Here is a 16,268-nt window from a genome sequence, read left to right on the forward strand (position 1 = left end):
TTCATGATAATGTCATGGTTCATGTTCATTCCCTTGATTACCCCGTGTGTATTTAGTGTCACCTGTTGTCTGTGTTCTTCGTCGGGTCCTTGTCGTATGTCTCAGTTTGTAGTATGGACAAACGGATGTATTATGCCGTCTACGCTCTCTCCAGTGTAACTGCTAGTCCTGGTTAGAATTTGCTCACATGCTAGTTCTATTAGTTAGTTGCTACCGGCATCTTAGCTGTGCGCTTGTCTCCTGCCCTGCTGCCTGACTCAGACTGTTGTATGAGCTTCTTCATCATTAAATCATCATCTTCTCACCATAACCTGGGTCTCGGCGTCTCTCCTCCTCACCGAACCACCACACATCATGACAGATAAAGCAATGATTGAACCAAAAAGCCAAAAATGAATCTTAAAGGGGACAATAATCTTTTTAAAGTAACAAAACTACAATAGAGTTTTTGTTTGGTTTGTAGATGTGAAGACAACCTAAAAGCTCAACATCATTTCTTTCTGTTTGCCTCAGGCCAGCCGTCAGCAGACTGACAATAAACTGTGGCAGAAAGAACAAGAAGTGAATTTGATCACTCAGAAACTGAAGAAAATGACTGAGGAGCAGCAGAGCCTGGTTGGTCCTTTTCCTTCTGTTGTTAAATGAACAAACGGCTCTTAAAACCGTATAGAAAACAATTAGGCTTTAACTATAAGAACGTTTTCTGCTTCCGGTGGTGCAGCTGCAAGAATCCAAGCGTGAAGCCGAGTCTCTGAACAAGGAGAAGAAGGACTTAGAGAAAAAGCTGACTGAAGTTAAGAAAGACGACACCAAGGAGGTAAAAGTCACTTTGTTCTGTTTCAAATCACTGATTCTGGTCCTTGAAGCGTAAAAACGGACAGAAACTGAACGTTTTACTCTGCTGTTTCTGTTCCATCAGTCTGAAGCTGACGTCCTGCAGCAGCTGAAGGCTGAACAGCAAAAGAGGGAAGACGCTGAAAAATCCCTGCAGGAGCTGAAAACAGAGCTGGACAGCAAAAACCAAAAGGTTTTATGTTTTCACCAAACTCAAGGCTTTTTGATGCACACAAGCAAACTTCCTAATCTACAGAGATAAAACTCTTAATGGCAGGAAGTTGTCTAAGTTTTATGTTTTCTGAAAGTATGTTACCTCCATTTTTCATTCTCTTAGCTGAAGGTTTTTTCAGAAAAGGTTGAAAATCTCCATGAGATGCTGAGGAAGACAGAAGAGTCCCAGCAGGTGTTGATGAAGGAGCTGCAGAACCATAACAACGAGGTACAACCTCTTCTTATAGCTTTTACAATAACGTTTCAGTCTCTGCAGACTAAACTCAAAATTAAAATATTTATCAGAGCTGCATGAGTCCAGTTTGTTGTTTTATTTCCAAAGTGCAGGTAAAGAACCTGTTGCTACATCATGTTTCAGTTATAAGAGAAAAAAATCAGCATATTTATGTGGCGCCAATTCAGAAGAAAACTTGTCTTGAAGCAATTTACAAACCCTGACAGTGGAGAGGAAAAACTCATTTAAGTTTCTGTAGAAGAAAAGTAAAAAGTGAATGTCAGTAGTTTCTCCTTCTGGGAGAGAAACACTTTTAAACAGCTCAGATCAGTGTTTAAATCTAAAACATAAAATAGATCAATTCAAGCTTTACGAGCAGAAACTTTTAAGGGAACAGCAAAATAAAAATAATTCTAATGACATTAAAAGTTGTTTTTCAGGTATCAATATGTGAAGGTCTATTAGGAAAAGTTATTTTTGTGCTGAAATCAACATCCATCCCTCTGTCTGATGGCAGCAGCAGAAAAACCCTGAAGAATCTGCAGCCGAGGAGCCAAACCTGGACAGCATGATGTCAGAGATGACGGAGCTGCACAACGAGGCAAAACATGTTCATGTCTTTATATTCTGTTGAAACTACATATTTCAGAAGATTTGTTCAAATTGTCACTAAGATCCTCACAAATTAGGAGGGTTAGCGTCTCATCACATTTAACATTTTAACATTTTTATTTCACAAGCACATTTTCTCCAAAAGAAATATATGAGCCAAAAACTATTTATTCACCAATTAATCAAGAAACGCCTGGTAATTGTTGTCATAAAGAAGGAATGATACGTTTCTTCTTTCATAAAGTTTTTATCTGTGACCATTATATGAAATGTTCCCTCCACTAGAGGGAGCTATTCTTCCTACAATAGTTGAGGTCAATGAAAAACAGATTTATTCCAACAACTGATATTTAAAATAAATTATATGACTTAGATTTATATTTTCTGATTCTTGTTTTATATTTTTATGCTTTTCTGCATCTTGTTTCCCAGCTGGAAGTCGCCCAGGCTCAGTCTGAGGCTCTGACAGAGAAGAACCAGCAGCTGGAGGCTCAGCTGGCTGACCTGAAGCAGAGATACAACCAGGAGGTGAGACAGGAACCCTGCAGGTCCCTCAGCTTCATGCTGTCACAGCTGATGATAAATTAAATGTCTCACTTCATTACAGTTTAAGACGATAATCGCAGAGGAGCGAGAGTGGAGGGAGGAGCTTGACAGAGACCTGGAGGGTCTGAGGAAGGAATATGAAAACAAGGAGAACGAGGTTTGCTTCGGTTTCAGAACGATTCTCTACACTAGATCGTTTTAAATGACCAAGTCAGTGAATCTGCATCATTTTTCCTTCTCCAGCTGAAAACAATCCAAAAAGAAGCAGATTCTAAAACCTCTGAAGACGATTCAGCATCGGCAGAGGAAGAGGAAATCTATGTGGAGGATTGATAAAACTATATATTCAATAGTATTTTAGATAAACTGAACTTCACCAGTTAGCTAATAAAAACTCTGAAACTGGTATTTTTAATACCAGTTAATTTAATCATATTATTTAATTAGGTGATGGTGTGATACATTGAGTTTCTTTTGTTGTATATATTTTAGCCAAACAAAGTTATCAGAAACTGTATAAATGTAATTATTTTGACACAATATTTATTATCTTTTTTCATCTAAAAGACACAAATCTGGTTTGGATCATTTTACTTAAATTTAAAGTTTCCAGTTGTGTTTCATGCTACAACAAAATGTCTTTGTTGTCAAATAAAAATGTACTTTAGTTTTTTCTGACAGTGTGAACATTTAAATCAGTGCAATGCAGAGTTTAACAAACCTAAACATTTGTAAAGCAACCAATCAAAGCTGTGCATTATTTTTCTTGTCCAAAGTGGTGCAAACATGGTTTCCACTGCACTTATTTACAAGTGTTACGGTAAATTTGTTGTCTGAACTGTTAAAATAAATAGTTTCACATGTTTTTAGAGTGGTGCTCGAATGTTCATGAGCGGCTGTGGTGCAGAATCTTCACCAACACTGTGAGTCAAACTGCATTTACCGTTTATCAGATCAAACTGTTTGTTTCTTCCAACCTCTTCAGAACATCCTGTTGGTCTGAGCAGAACCACAGACACATCAGACGTCCACACGCTGATGAACGAAAAGACATTTCACCATTGCTGCTGTTCTTAACGTATGATGCAACTGAGGATGCACATTTATCTGCAGCACAGAGTATATGTTGGCTTGACATAAAACCAATTAGTTGGGAAATGAGTTGACCGCTGTGCCTGCAGAATAATTTCACGGCCACGACACCTTGGTGGTTTCTCAACAGACTGAGTGACGTCACTCAGAACAATGACACATTTATGATGACGACAGGAAGCCCAGCGTTTCCAGGAACAGACTGCTGATTCAGCATCCTGCTTCAGATCATCAGAACCACAGCAGGAAAAAAACAATATTTCTTCTTTTACACTGACAGATCAACATTTTGTTCCTTCTCACTGCAAAGAAGGAAAAGTGACTTTTCAACTAAGGTCTTTCAATAGTCGTCCATATTTCCTACCTGGCAGCTATTGGTGCATGAATACGGACGTTAACGAGTCAATAAATAAGGAAACTTTCAGGAAACTTTCAGGTCAGTTAAGCAGCACATAGGACTGGATAAAAGATCAATTATGACCGTTGTGGGTTGTGCTGGGTAATCATATTTATATTGAATATAGTGGAGTGATTTAGTACATAAACCTTGTCTTTCTGCTAACGTTTTAAAAAAAACTCAATTTCACGATAAAAACAAGTAATATTTAATTTTTTTCAATAAAAATATTGATCTCTAGATTAAGGATGTTACTGATTGAAAAATGATTCAGTTGTCAGTTTCTTGTGCTACATATAAACGAACAGAAAATCCTTATTCACAGTAAAATCATGCATAACTTTGAACTAAAGCATCGTAGTTATACCATCAAAAGTGTTCAATCTTGAACAAACTGCTTATATCTTTAAACTGTAATCTGTTCAGTCTTTTGTATTAATTATAGTCGTTGGCAGGTGAGAGGGCCACACTTTTATTCTGTAGAGATGGAAATATTTGCTGTTTGGTCCTGAACTCTCTGTAGGCTTTATAAGTCCGAACTCCTGCAGAAGCAAAGGCGGGTCTGGGGACGGGTCTGAGGACGGGTCTGTACACGACCACAGTGGACGTCTCAGAGCAGCGCCCCCTCTGGAGAGCATCTGAAATTAAAATACTCATTTTCAACATTTTTGTTTAATTTTCTTGTGTAAATTTGGCTTTTTTTCTCTCAGTCTTAAGAATGACTTAAAATAAACTTTAAAACATCTTATTTTCTTAAAAAATATTTGTATTTTGAATAAAAATCTTCAACTGAAAGAGCATCCAGTTGGAACCAAATCAAAGCCATTCTTACCTTTTGCTCTTTGTGTTCGTCTGTTGATTCCTCCAGTGTACAACACAGTGGAAGAGTCATAACTGTCTGTATAACAGAAAAGGTTTGATTTTTAACCACATTTAGCTACAGCTTCAAATGTGATGTATAATTTAATGTTGCGTCCAGCCTAACATGGATAGTTTTCATGTTTCACAGAGGAAAAGTAAGCGATGTCTGACCTGGATGGTTTCTCCATAGACAGAGAAACATCAGTAGAAAGAGTGAAACTCCAGTGACCATCACAGAAAGTACGATGTCTCCATGCAGAGAAGGCGGTGATTCAGGAAATCCTGCTTAAGAGCACAAAACCACAGGTTAGAGACGAAGTAGCACAGAAAAGACTGGCTGCAGTTTCATCCCCCAGACAACAGTCAACACTGTCAGTCAGAAATAACCTCATAAATCTATGTGCATGAAAGTACAGCTTCAAATCAATCCCACCTCAGTTATATGAGCCTGTTAGGGAAAAATATTATTCATAAAACAATAAAATGAAGCATTTTAGGTTTTTTAACAACCAATTTATGATGTCCGCCCATACGGAGGTCAACCAGTTTCTAACTCACCTCCAATCATATTATTTTTTTCCAGGTGGTTTATATTTACTTGCTCCTTATGAAATTTATGACAACAATAACCTGTCAATTTGAAACATGGTGAATCGACTTACCTTAAGCTGCCTGCCATCGTTTATTGACCATCGTTACTCATTTTACAGCAAAAATAAACTCAAGTACAACAACCCTCTGTTGAAATGCCAAAGACCAATCTGGACCAAAGTGGAGCCATTTTACATACAGAAACTTTAATTTTTTAGATTTCCTGAGTGCTGATTGGGAGCTGAAGACTTCAACTCCCTGCACTGGTAAGATCTGGATAACAGACATGAACATCATCTGGAGTTATCCTGGAAGAACCGTTCATTATCTATAATCAGTGTTCAGTTTAACGGTAGAAAGTTCATATCTATGTTTTATGGCACAATGTTTCTTCCTGGTTGGGTATGAAATTCTTTGGAATATCCTCCACATTTTCTTTTTTAGAAAAAATGTTAGTCTGGGTAATAACAGAGAGTTCAGTTATTAGCATCTCCTCTCTAAAAATCCCAACTTAACACAAACCTTCACATCTTTGTTTCCACTCAGTGACATGCAGAGTAAATGCATGTTTCATGTTTTTTATCTAGATTATTCCTGTCCCAACACTCGATATGATGTTTTGAGCCCACTAACCTCTGACAGTCAGAAAACTGTCTGGTGATTCTCCAACTCCAGACATGTAGCACCTGTAGTTTCCTTCGTCGTATTTAGAAACCCTCTGTAGAGTTATGCTTCCTCTCACGCTGCTCCCAATGAAAAGCTTGTCTTTATAAAAGGTAGATGAATTATTTCCAGATAATTTTTCCCTCGTTCTGCATCGCAGAACCACTTCGTCTCCTTCCATCACTGGGAGAGCTGGGATCTCCAGGATCAACTCGCCGTCTGAATAAAAACAAATCTCTCTCATTTGTGGATTCCTCTACAAAAATCTGAGAAGGTTAAAAGGATCCAAATATTTATCATCAACAAGAGAATGAAGTGTTTAATGTTTTACCAGTGACGGTGATGCTGATGGTGTTGCTGATCTTCCCAGCCTCAGATTCACACCAGTAAACTCCAGAGTCCATTTCATAAAGCTCACTTAGAAAGCAAGTAGATTTGCTCCTGTCAGTCGTATATGAAGGACAAAGTGAACTGATTTGCTTGGATGTGTTTCTTTTTATTGTCCAGACAGCAGCGTCTTCCTGCTGGTCGCAGTTCAGGCTGAAGGCGACAGATTCATACTGGAAGAACTGCGATCTGTTGGGAAGGACCTGGAACGAAGCTGCAGAGGGAAGCAGCCAGTGAATGAAGAGCTTTGTGGAGATGCAGTGAGGAAAAACCTTCACCAACAAACATGCAACCAGATTTTTAAACTGTTTAACTTACCAAAAACAGCGCACAGTGTTGTGATCTCCATATTGACTGAACGGAGGTCTGAGCACTGACTGTTTTCACTGCAACCACTTCCTGTTTCAGTGTTTAGACGATGTGCAAACGTGGCCCCACAGACCACAGGACGTTAAATACATCTAAAAATTAAATTTGAATTAAGTCAACCTGCTCTGATGGACTTTTTTGCTACTTAACAGAACCATGTTGAAACTGAAGTCTGCGTTATAAATGTGATGTGACCATTAAATGTGAGATGTTGTCATTTTCTCTAACATGACCACTAGGCTGCAGCGTGTTCCAATCATCTCACCAAAGCTGCAGGCCTTTCTGCTTAATTCTTACTTTTTGTTAGGTCAGTTTTCTTTTTTTTTTTTTATTTGCGTCGTCATTCACGTTTCCAAATATATGTGACTTGTATGCATCTCCTGGATGGACTGCAAACAACTAAAAGATCACAATTGTTTGTTTTCTGCTTGTTTCTGCATCTGAGTGTCACATGACCTCTGAGCTCCAATAGCTGGAGCTCAACCAGTCACCTTTTACAGACTTTGTTTTGAAAATAAGGTCAATTTTCTGGATGAACTGATATACTGTGTTAACATGTTTCCATTCTGAATATGGAAACATGTCACAGAAAAGGTTTATGAATTTTGATGCATCTGTCATATTTTATTTTTTCAAAATAATTTATTGAGATAAAGAGGTTGGGATTAAAATTATATTTTCTATAGGAATGTATAAATGATAGTATAAATATTAAACAAATTAGTGAAGAAATACCCTTCATTTTGAACAGTTACAAGATGTCAAATATTTACAAGAATTAAAAAGAAACAAAGCAAACATTCTACTCTTATATAAGTGAAATATTTTTAAGTCATACATTTATTTGACCACTGAATATCATTCAACATCATTGTTCCAGCTAAATAGATCTATCAAAGATTACAATTCTGTTTTTTTATCTGATGCAGTGATGAATATTTAACAGCCCAACTGACCTAACAAACAAATAAACCACTAGAGTTTGATGGATGTTCAATTGCCAACTAAAGAAACAAAACAAAAATAACGATAAAAATATCAAGAAATCCAAACTTGCAAGACAAATCTTAAAATACAAAACCACTTAATTAATCATCGCATAGAGTCTCTGTTTAACTCTGACATTAATGTAAAAGCTGAAAACACTTAAAACAAAACAATGTCTGCAGCCCATAATGCAGTGGTGCAATTAAAATACTCCATAAGTTTTAAATGTGTCTGAGTGCAGCAGCGCGGCTCCCTGGAGGTGCTGAGTTTCTGCAGAAAAGCCCCAGAGAAACTCAAAGCGATGCATCATCAGCGCACTCAGCTACAGCAAGTACTATACCGCAGCATAACTGACAACATTCACAATAACACTCAAAAAATGTTGCCCAAGAATGACTGAGACCTGAAAAAGAAATAAATATGCATTATCAACTTAATCATGTTCTTTCAAAAACATTCATCTTTTAAAAACTTTAATTTCTAAAAGATGCAAAGATGACTATAAATTTATTCTGATCTATAAATTAGGTTTAGCATAAATTAATTATTAACTTGTGATGTTGTCCCTTTTTTCCTCTGAGTATTGTTAATATTTTACCAGTAAAATACATATTTTTCTTTTTTCAAACATACCTGCCATAACAGCACAAGGAACGGTGACTATAAGTGCAACAACAACGACGCCGACAATGATGCCGATCATTTGCCCACGTGAAATATTTGCTCCTGAAAAAAGAGGAAAATTTCACACAAACACACAAAACTGAAGTTTTTATACATTCAGCTGAAGCGTCGCACAGAACACATGTTGTTACAAAAAGCATTAAAATGTTCAAATTACCATCAAGAATGACTGAATGGTTAGAAATTTGTAGGACCATGTTTTTGTTTCTTCAAAATTTCTAAGTATAGATACAAGAAAAGCAGCTTTGCATTGTGATGAGAGAAGACATCTGTATGAACCTGTTTTATCAGAATGCAGTGTAATTAAATTAAAATCATCTTGTACAAACAGCAAAACGTGAGCATTACCTGTTGTGGTGTTATGAGAAGCCAGTTTGGTGTTTATCTGCGTTTGATTTGTTTGTCTTTGTGCATCTTCATAATATTGACTGGAATATCCTTGAGCTGGTGCAGATTGAACTGGAGCAGAAAAACATGATCTTTATACATGCAGGGCTGAGGAAATGACCTTAAAGTCAGACTTTAGCTTAGCATAATGAAGAGAAGGAAGCTGTTAGTATGGAAACGTTTCTTTTGTAACACAATACTGAAAAATATTTTGGTAATAGTTTGTTATCTATGATGATGGTGATGGGAAATGCAGACAGGATGTGCAGAAGCAGCAAACAGAGTTCTGGGTTCCTGGGATTCAGACAGGAACCGTTCCTCTTGCTCAACCTTTTGGGTGGCTCGGCTCACTTCCTCTGTTTGAGTTTTCCCATCATACAGTTTTAAATGTGTCACTAACTGCTCTTTTTGGCTACAATTATTGTTAAAAGTCTCTAAAACTTGTTTCTCCCCTGAAACGTAATCATGGTGCCGTCCTCTGCATCATCTGGAAACTAAAACTGCAACGCCATTTTAGTCAGTCGTTGTTAACAGTCTGTTATTCTTGGTCTGAACTTTCATCATATTGACATAAGCAAAAGTTAAACTATTATGTTTAAACTAAACTGTTTTAGAATCATAAAAGACTTACCTGTAGAGGCTGCAAGAGCAAGAAGAGCAACAAAGATTCCCACTGAAGTTTCCATTGCGGTGAAAGGAATGAAAGCTGCTTTCTTTTTGCTCTCTTGTCAGGTTTAAATCACACAGAAAACCCTGGAATGTTTTCAGATCCTCTGATGGCATCTAGAGATTGTGATTCTTTAACTTGGTGTCAACGGACAGGATCTGTCTTAACGTTGACACCAGATAAACTTATCTTCTCCTTTCACTTTCTATCAGGGCTTGGTTGTTGCAATTGGCAGTTGAGGACAGAGATAGAGGCAGATAAGGTTTAAACCAGCCCACAATTTTTTTTCCAGCTTGCTACATTTTTTATTGTAATTCTTTTTTCTCAGTTTTTCTTTTTTGCTCTGATAAAATCACAAATCAGCACAATGTTATTGATTAAAATATCATAAAGCCATTAAAATAAGCTTATGCAATATAATTGTCATGCTTGTACAATATATTTTTTGTTGGTACAATATAAATTTAACATGATTGTATTCAAAAATACATTAACCTGAGTGACAGCAAAGCTCTACTTGTAAATTTGGAACATTTTTTCCAACTTTGACCCCAAAAAGTGGTAACAGTTTATTTAGTTTTTCTGTTTATGTTTTGATAAATCAGCCGCCACATAGTTCCAACCAAGCCAAACTTAAACATTATATTTTGTAAAATATTGAGCAAATTAACTGGAGACAGTCTAACCTTTTTACTAGAGGAAAAGCTGAGTAATTTATTGTTAAACTCAGTAGATAATCTTAGCACATATCACATTTCATTATGATTTATTGTTTAAATCTGAAGTGGCTTTAGGGTCGGCAGGAGAGGATTTCCTGCAGCAGCGCGGACCTAAAGCAAAAAGGAATAAGACCATCAACAAACCACAAACAACAATAATTTAATCATAATGATGACATTTTGATGTACTTGGATTTCTCAGTAATCATTATGCAGGAAAAAGATGATTAACTTTAAGAATGTTCATTAAAAAGCTGTAAATATATGAATGAACTGGACCAGTTTTACTGGTATTCTCACATGATGCATCTTGAAGTAAAACATATTTTACTACATAGGAAATTAAAATTTTAAAACTCATCAATTTGCTTGTTATCCAAGTTGTGTTTCTACCTGCACAGCGAATGAGGAAGATGATAACTGCGACTCCCAGTGAAACTGCACTGATGATGAGCCGAGACTTCAGGTCAAGATCTACGAAAAACACAGGATGAAGAAACAGTGTTTTTAATAAACCACAAGAAAAGTAGTGACTAGGTAACAAACTGGGATGGTCCCACTTTTTATGCCTGGCTTAACTAAAACCTAAAACTGCACACGTAAAGAAATAAGCACATGCAAGTTTTCTGCTGAGATTAAACTAAAAATCTTTTCATATATACAAAACAGAAAACATTACATCCAGTAGCTATCAAGAAACTGCAAGCTTTCATTTTAATAAGAAAATATTCAAGATATAAAAAAAAATTAACCTACTTTTGTACTAAATGAGAAAAATATTGTCTCTTTATCTTGCTGATTTTCACTCCTGTGCTTTTTCAAATCTAACATTTTTTTGCCAATAGCACCTTTAGAAATAAGTTTACTGTGAACAATTATCACATGTTAAATGCTTATTTTATCCACTGTACATCAGAACAAAATGACGTTTTGAAGCAGTTTTAATTTCCTCTAAGTTAAAATGTTACTTCTTGCAGAGCTGTAGTGATAGTAGCTCGGTCTCCACAGTCTGTCACTCTGGGTCCCATTAAGGTCTCCAAACATTTCTGCCACAGGTTGGCTGGTGACATTTTGTGCCATTGTTGATGGAGCTGGTGAAGCAAAAAGATATAAAAATACAGACAGAGGCATATCGTTCAAAACAGAAAGCAGTGAGCAAATTTCACACATTAATAAAATAGCATTCAGCATCTCTCAATAAATTTTAGCTTATTTGTTTACTTTCAAAATCCACCTATGTATAATTTAATGTAATTTAATGCATTGTACATTAAATTGTGTATAATAATTTACCTCAGATTCACAGATGGTCTCTGAAAACCTCAGAGGTTTATCAGAGAACATCTGTGAGTAAATTACATCTCAAAACAAACTTCTGCCTTTGATGATTGAAAATACAGGCGCTGTGTTCATTTAAAGCACTCAGATCTGATTTAGAATATGTGAGAAAGTGACTTACCAGCAGAGGCTGCATGAGCAAAAAGAACAACAAAGATTCCCATTGATAAATTCATTGTCTGCAGTCGGTGCTCAAAGTAAAGATGATATGAAATCTAATCTTCTTTTTAATGCCAGTGAGACACAAAGTAGTCGCCTTTATTATATGACAAAGGACATCAGGTGGTTTTTAACTGGATAATCTAACAGACAAGCATTAACTTCACTTTCGAGTTTTATTCCGTATTTGTATATTGTGTCATTTTGGGAAAAGGTTCAGTTTTACAGTTTAAGTTCCTCATTGACTTTATATTTGTTAAGCATTTGTGTTATAATGGCAGTTATAACTGAGGAAATTAATCATAATGAGCTTCATTCAACAGGTTGATGTGCACGCAAACAAGAAACGTGACTTTGGTTCCTCTTTCCGCTCAACAAAAACATTTAGAACATAAATATACTAAAAATAAGAAAGAAAAGGCAATAAAAAGGCTTTTATTATTATTTTTATTTAATTAACATACTGATTGAAGAATTTCATTCCATAAACATTCTCTAACCATGTTTTATTAGTCATTAGGCCTTTTCTTGTTTTTGGTATAGACTCATTTAAACTATGATCATCACCATCGTAATGATTTGGTCCAAATACCAACTCATCCAGATGGAGTCTGTCAGACTTTCTGAAACAAACATTGATCCATTCAACAAATTTAAATACATTTAAATACATTTATTTAAATGTGTTGAATTAATCAGTTAAATGTGTGTTTGCTCCATCAGTCTAAAGGCTTGCAAACACCCCACCTACGCTGAGAAGATGCTTCCTAAGACAGAAAACAGATTTCACCCAGCATGCAGGTTTACAAAATATTTATTCTATTTCTGAGTTTTCTAACAACTTTGTTAAACTTCAGAGGAAGATTTAAAGGCGCTGCCGAATTTATCTACCTAATGTTATTATTTTATCATCAGTAAAACTGATTGTTTCACAATTAGTTTTACTACTAATAATTTTTTACTAATAAAATAATATTACTAGTTTTACTATTGTTGCTGTAAAACTAATTGTCAGTTGGAAAATAAAGATCCGATTCTGAAAACGATTCAATTACAGCTCAGTTTTTATTTGTTCTTCCTTTAACACTTTGTGATTAATCACCATTAGCAAGGAAAGCTTCACAGATTTCACAGGAAACTTCAATGCAGATTTTACAGCAGCACTTAGTGGAACCTGAAGGAAACACGAAATAAAATGGCAATTATCTTTTTAAATGCATCATGACAACAGTGTATTTTATTGGGCCTTTAAAAGTGTAAGCAGATCACTCACTCACTTAAGAAGTTTTATTGCCTGACTTCCTCTCCTTGAGCTTTTCCACCAAACACTTCTTGAATGTGTCATTGACTTCTCTTTTTGGAACAATTGTTGTTGAAGTCTAAAACTCTCAAATTTAACCAGAGTTCTCTACATCCTCTACATCAGGGGTGTCCAAACTTTTTGCAAAGGGGGCCAGATTTGGTGTGTTAAAAATGTAAGGGGCCGACCTTGGTGAACGTTCTTTACATAGAACAGTAATATATTTAAACAAATTTCAGCAAGCCATTCTGTGTTTTACATTTGCTTTTTATTTTCATTTCAGCGACCTTAAGCATGTCTTTTGGTTCATTTGAAACATGCATATCATATGCAATTGAATATTCACTTAACTTCACTTTTTTTAACACTTTAACTTTTTCTAACGGTTAAACAGAAGTCATTGTACTCTTGTGGGCAAATTATATTTGAAACATAAAAACATATCTCACCATGGCAGTTCAACATTTACAGAATTTTTAAATAAAATAACAGAAAAATAACCAACTAATAGTCATATCAACAAGTGCAGGGCTCATTTGAAATATGACATATTAGTAAATGTTGATTAGATTTTTAAAAGTTTATTGTTCTGGAGTGAAAACAGAAAACTTGTCTGAATTTATTACTTATTTTGATCTTAAAAAACAAAAACAAAATTTATTCAGAGACTTATTTGTAAATGACAAATGACTTGTCTGCATTAATGTGATGCCGAGATCTGGACTGCAGCACATAGGCCAGGTCTGGTTCAAAGGCAGCAGTATTGATGCGCAAGATGTCTGTAAGTGAGAGTCTGTTATTTAAATTCACAACCGAGAATGTCTTCACACAAATACGTCGACTAGGGTTGCAACCCATCCCGTAAAATATGGAACCGTCCCGTATTGAACTGAAACGGGACGCAATTTGTTCCGTTCTCTACAAACTTGTATGTGTAATAACAAAGAAGTACTTTATAAAGTAGGCTGCCCCAGTCATTGTTTCACTCACGGTGTTGCGATATTGTGCGTCCAACTGCTTTCTGGGTAACACAGACCAACCGATATGCTGCTGCCGCAGTCTCCAATTCTAACACATCACTGTTTATTTAAGAAAGAACTGTAACTAAACCTTAAAAAAGATAACATGATTTACTTTTAAAAATGTTATTTCAGAAGTGGGGGTTAGTTTATTTATTTTATCAAGATAAAAAAAGCTTAGTTTTTAAAAACATTGATTTAATACATTTTATGGGATAAAGACAATTCAGACATAAAAAAAACAAATGGAACAAAGTGGAAAATCCTTCTCTAAAGTCCAAGCAGTGGCCTAACTGAAGTCTCACACCACATGTATCAGCTGACATTGCCACCAAAAAATATGGCTTTTTAAGTGTTTCAGCATGCAGTGGTGTCACAGTTAATCAAAACCTGCACCACCGCAATCATTATTTGCACCACCGCAATCATTATTTGCACCACCGCAATCATTATTTGCACCACCGCAATCATTATTTGCACCACCGCAATCAAAATCTGCACCACCGCAATCAAAAACTGCACCAACGTAATCATTATTTGCACCACCGCAATCATTATTTGCACCACCGTAATCATTATCAACACTAGCGCGACCACTATTGAAATTAACGCGATGAGTATTGAAATTCCCATGGTTGTATGTGCCAGAGGTTTCTCCATAGCAGTTGGGGTTACAAAAGCGACACGTACACAGACCTAAACAAAAGAAGAAATTTGAAATGTTACATTTACCTGTTTTTACTTAACATAGTTTATAGTAAGATTAAATTATCAATAAATTATAGGAAAGACTGGATGATCTTTTCAAAACAATGACCCTCTTTGCCCTAAATACCCTAAGAGAAAATAATTTTCCCTTCCCTTCTACGTGTAGCTCTGGAGGCACAGTTTGGAGACTTCTAATCTAAACCTGAATGAGCAACTGCATAACAGATTTAGTTGCTTGTGTTTATGTCACACATCCTAATGAGTCAAAGTTTTTTTTTTTACATATTTCGGTGTCTTTCATTTTGGCAGTAAGTCACAATCTTCGTTTGTTCAAATTGTGATGTAAAAAAGTGGTTAAAATATCACTCATTTGCCTTAATATTCTCTATGTTCGACATGTTTCTTAGTAAAAAAAAAAAAAAAAGATAAGAATCCTCAAATGCAATTTTAGCTTCAGGGAAAATTCAGACTTACAAACTATGAGAACGGCGGCGAAGATCACAACAAAAGTAATCATAACATAGCGGCCAGAAGTCAGGTACTCTGGAATTGAAAGAACAAAACCAACAGCAGTGAACTTTGATTAAAGTTTTTATGCATACCATTGAAACTGAAAAAAAAGCAAACATATTTCAGAACTTCAGGTAATCTATTTGAGTTTTTCTCTAACTTTAGCAACTTCACTTGATTTATTTCTACATTTTCTTACATTTTTTTTAAATTTACAGTTTAATATTGCCTTAGATATAATGGAAGGCCACAGACAAAAAACCATTTGTGTGTCTGTTCCATTGTACCTGCAGTATCCTTGATTCTATAATTGATATATTCTGATATTAGGCTCTCTTTTTGTCTGCTCACCCTAAAGATTATTATCAAGAAAGGATTATTCTGATGAATCATCTGTAATGAAGTCTGTCCAAATACATTGGCCAGGTAAGAACAGGAGTTATCACAGAAATAGCCCATAGGCCCACAGTAAAGCTTAGGAGCTGCAGAGAAAAATAAATAAATGAGGACCTTTGATGTTGATCAGATGTTACCTTGGGTGGATTTTGCAGGGTTATGTTGAGTCAGCATGTTAAAACTCTCAGCCTGATCCTCTTGTGCAGCCACAATATCTTTATGTTGGATGGAATATTCATGTGCTGATGTCAACAGACCTGGTGAAGAAAATGTTTGAAAACATCTTAGCATAAAATTATATTTTTGGAATTGCTACCAATGTGATTTTCACCCATCGAAGAGGAGAGAGAAAATGTAACTTCTGTTTAGGTCCACTGATTTAAGTTAACTTTTTCTTTATGTGAAACTGCAACAGCAAATCTGAGTAAAATCTACATGTATTAACACATAGGTTCACACTGTGTTTTTCCTTTTGGTGGAGCCAAGGCCTATCAAAACTTTTACTATGGGCAGCAGATGCATTTCCAAAACCACTATATATATATATATATAAAAATTCCCCTCTCACCCTCCGTGGGTGGTCTCTTTCATCCT

At 35.8% G+C, this 16,268-nt stretch overlaps 2 protein-coding genes across 2 annotated transcripts; one reads left to right on the top strand and one right to left on the bottom strand.

Annotated features, from left to right (window-relative positions):
• Positions 1-517: 517 nt before the first annotated feature.
• On the top strand, positions 518-3,310 carry LOC103130535 (cingulin-like). Its single transcript, XM_007541954.1, has 8 exons — positions 518-615; positions 722-817; positions 920-1,027; positions 1,172-1,276; positions 1,800-1,883; positions 2,327-2,422; positions 2,502-2,597; positions 2,684-3,310. Exons 1-8 carry the CDS (start codon positions 592-594, stop codon positions 2,771-2,773), a joined length of 699 nt encoding a protein of 232 aa, XP_007542016.1. The 5' UTR covers positions 518-591; the 3' UTR covers positions 2,774-3,310.
• A 1,036-nt stretch (positions 3,311-4,346) lies between these two features.
• On the bottom strand, positions 4,347-9,856 carry LOC103130536 (uncharacterized). The gene is made up of 9 exons (XM_016665996.1): positions 9,490-9,856; positions 8,820-8,930; positions 8,421-8,513; positions 6,750-8,190; positions 6,376-6,645; positions 6,015-6,263; positions 4,962-5,075; positions 4,762-4,827; positions 4,347-4,567 (listed from the first exon to the last, which is right to left on the bottom strand). Exons 4-9 carry the CDS (start codon positions 6,778-6,780, stop codon positions 4,365-4,367), a joined length of 933 nt encoding a protein of 310 aa, XP_016521482.1. The 5' UTR covers positions 6,781-8,190; positions 8,421-8,513; positions 8,820-8,930; positions 9,490-9,856; the 3' UTR covers positions 4,347-4,364.
• Positions 9,857-16,268: the final 6,412 nt, after the last annotated feature.

This window comes from Poecilia formosa, unplaced genomic scaffold, assembly GCF_000485575.1.
Source record: "Poecilia formosa unplaced genomic scaffold, Poecilia_formosa-5.1.2 Scaffold645, whole genome shotgun sequence".
NCBI classification, from domain to species: domain Eukaryota; kingdom Metazoa; phylum Chordata; class Actinopteri; order Cyprinodontiformes; family Poeciliidae; genus Poecilia; species Poecilia formosa.

Coding starts and splice junctions, on each gene's coding strand:
- LOC103130536 (XM_016665996.1), bottom strand. CDS start 6,780: ATGGAGATCACAACACTGTGCGCTGTTTTTG. Junction 6,646..6,749: donor AACACTGTGCGCTGTTTTTG/GTAAGTTAAACA, acceptor TTCCCTCTGCAG/CTTCGTTCCAGGTCCTTCCC. Junction 6,264..6,375: donor CATCAGCATCACCGTCACTG/GTAAAACATTAA, acceptor GTTTTTATTCAG/ACGGCGAGTTGATCCTGGAG.
- LOC103130535 (XM_007541954.1), top strand. CDS start 592: ATGACTGAGGAGCAGCAGAGCCTG. Junction 1,277..1,799: donor TGCAGAACCATAACAACGAG/GTACAACCTCTT, acceptor GTCTGATGGCAG/CAGCAGAAAAACCCTGAAGA. Junction 2,598..2,683: donor ATGAAAACAAGGAGAACGAG/GTTTGCTTCGGT, acceptor TTCCTTCTCCAG/CTGAAAACAATCCAAAAAGA.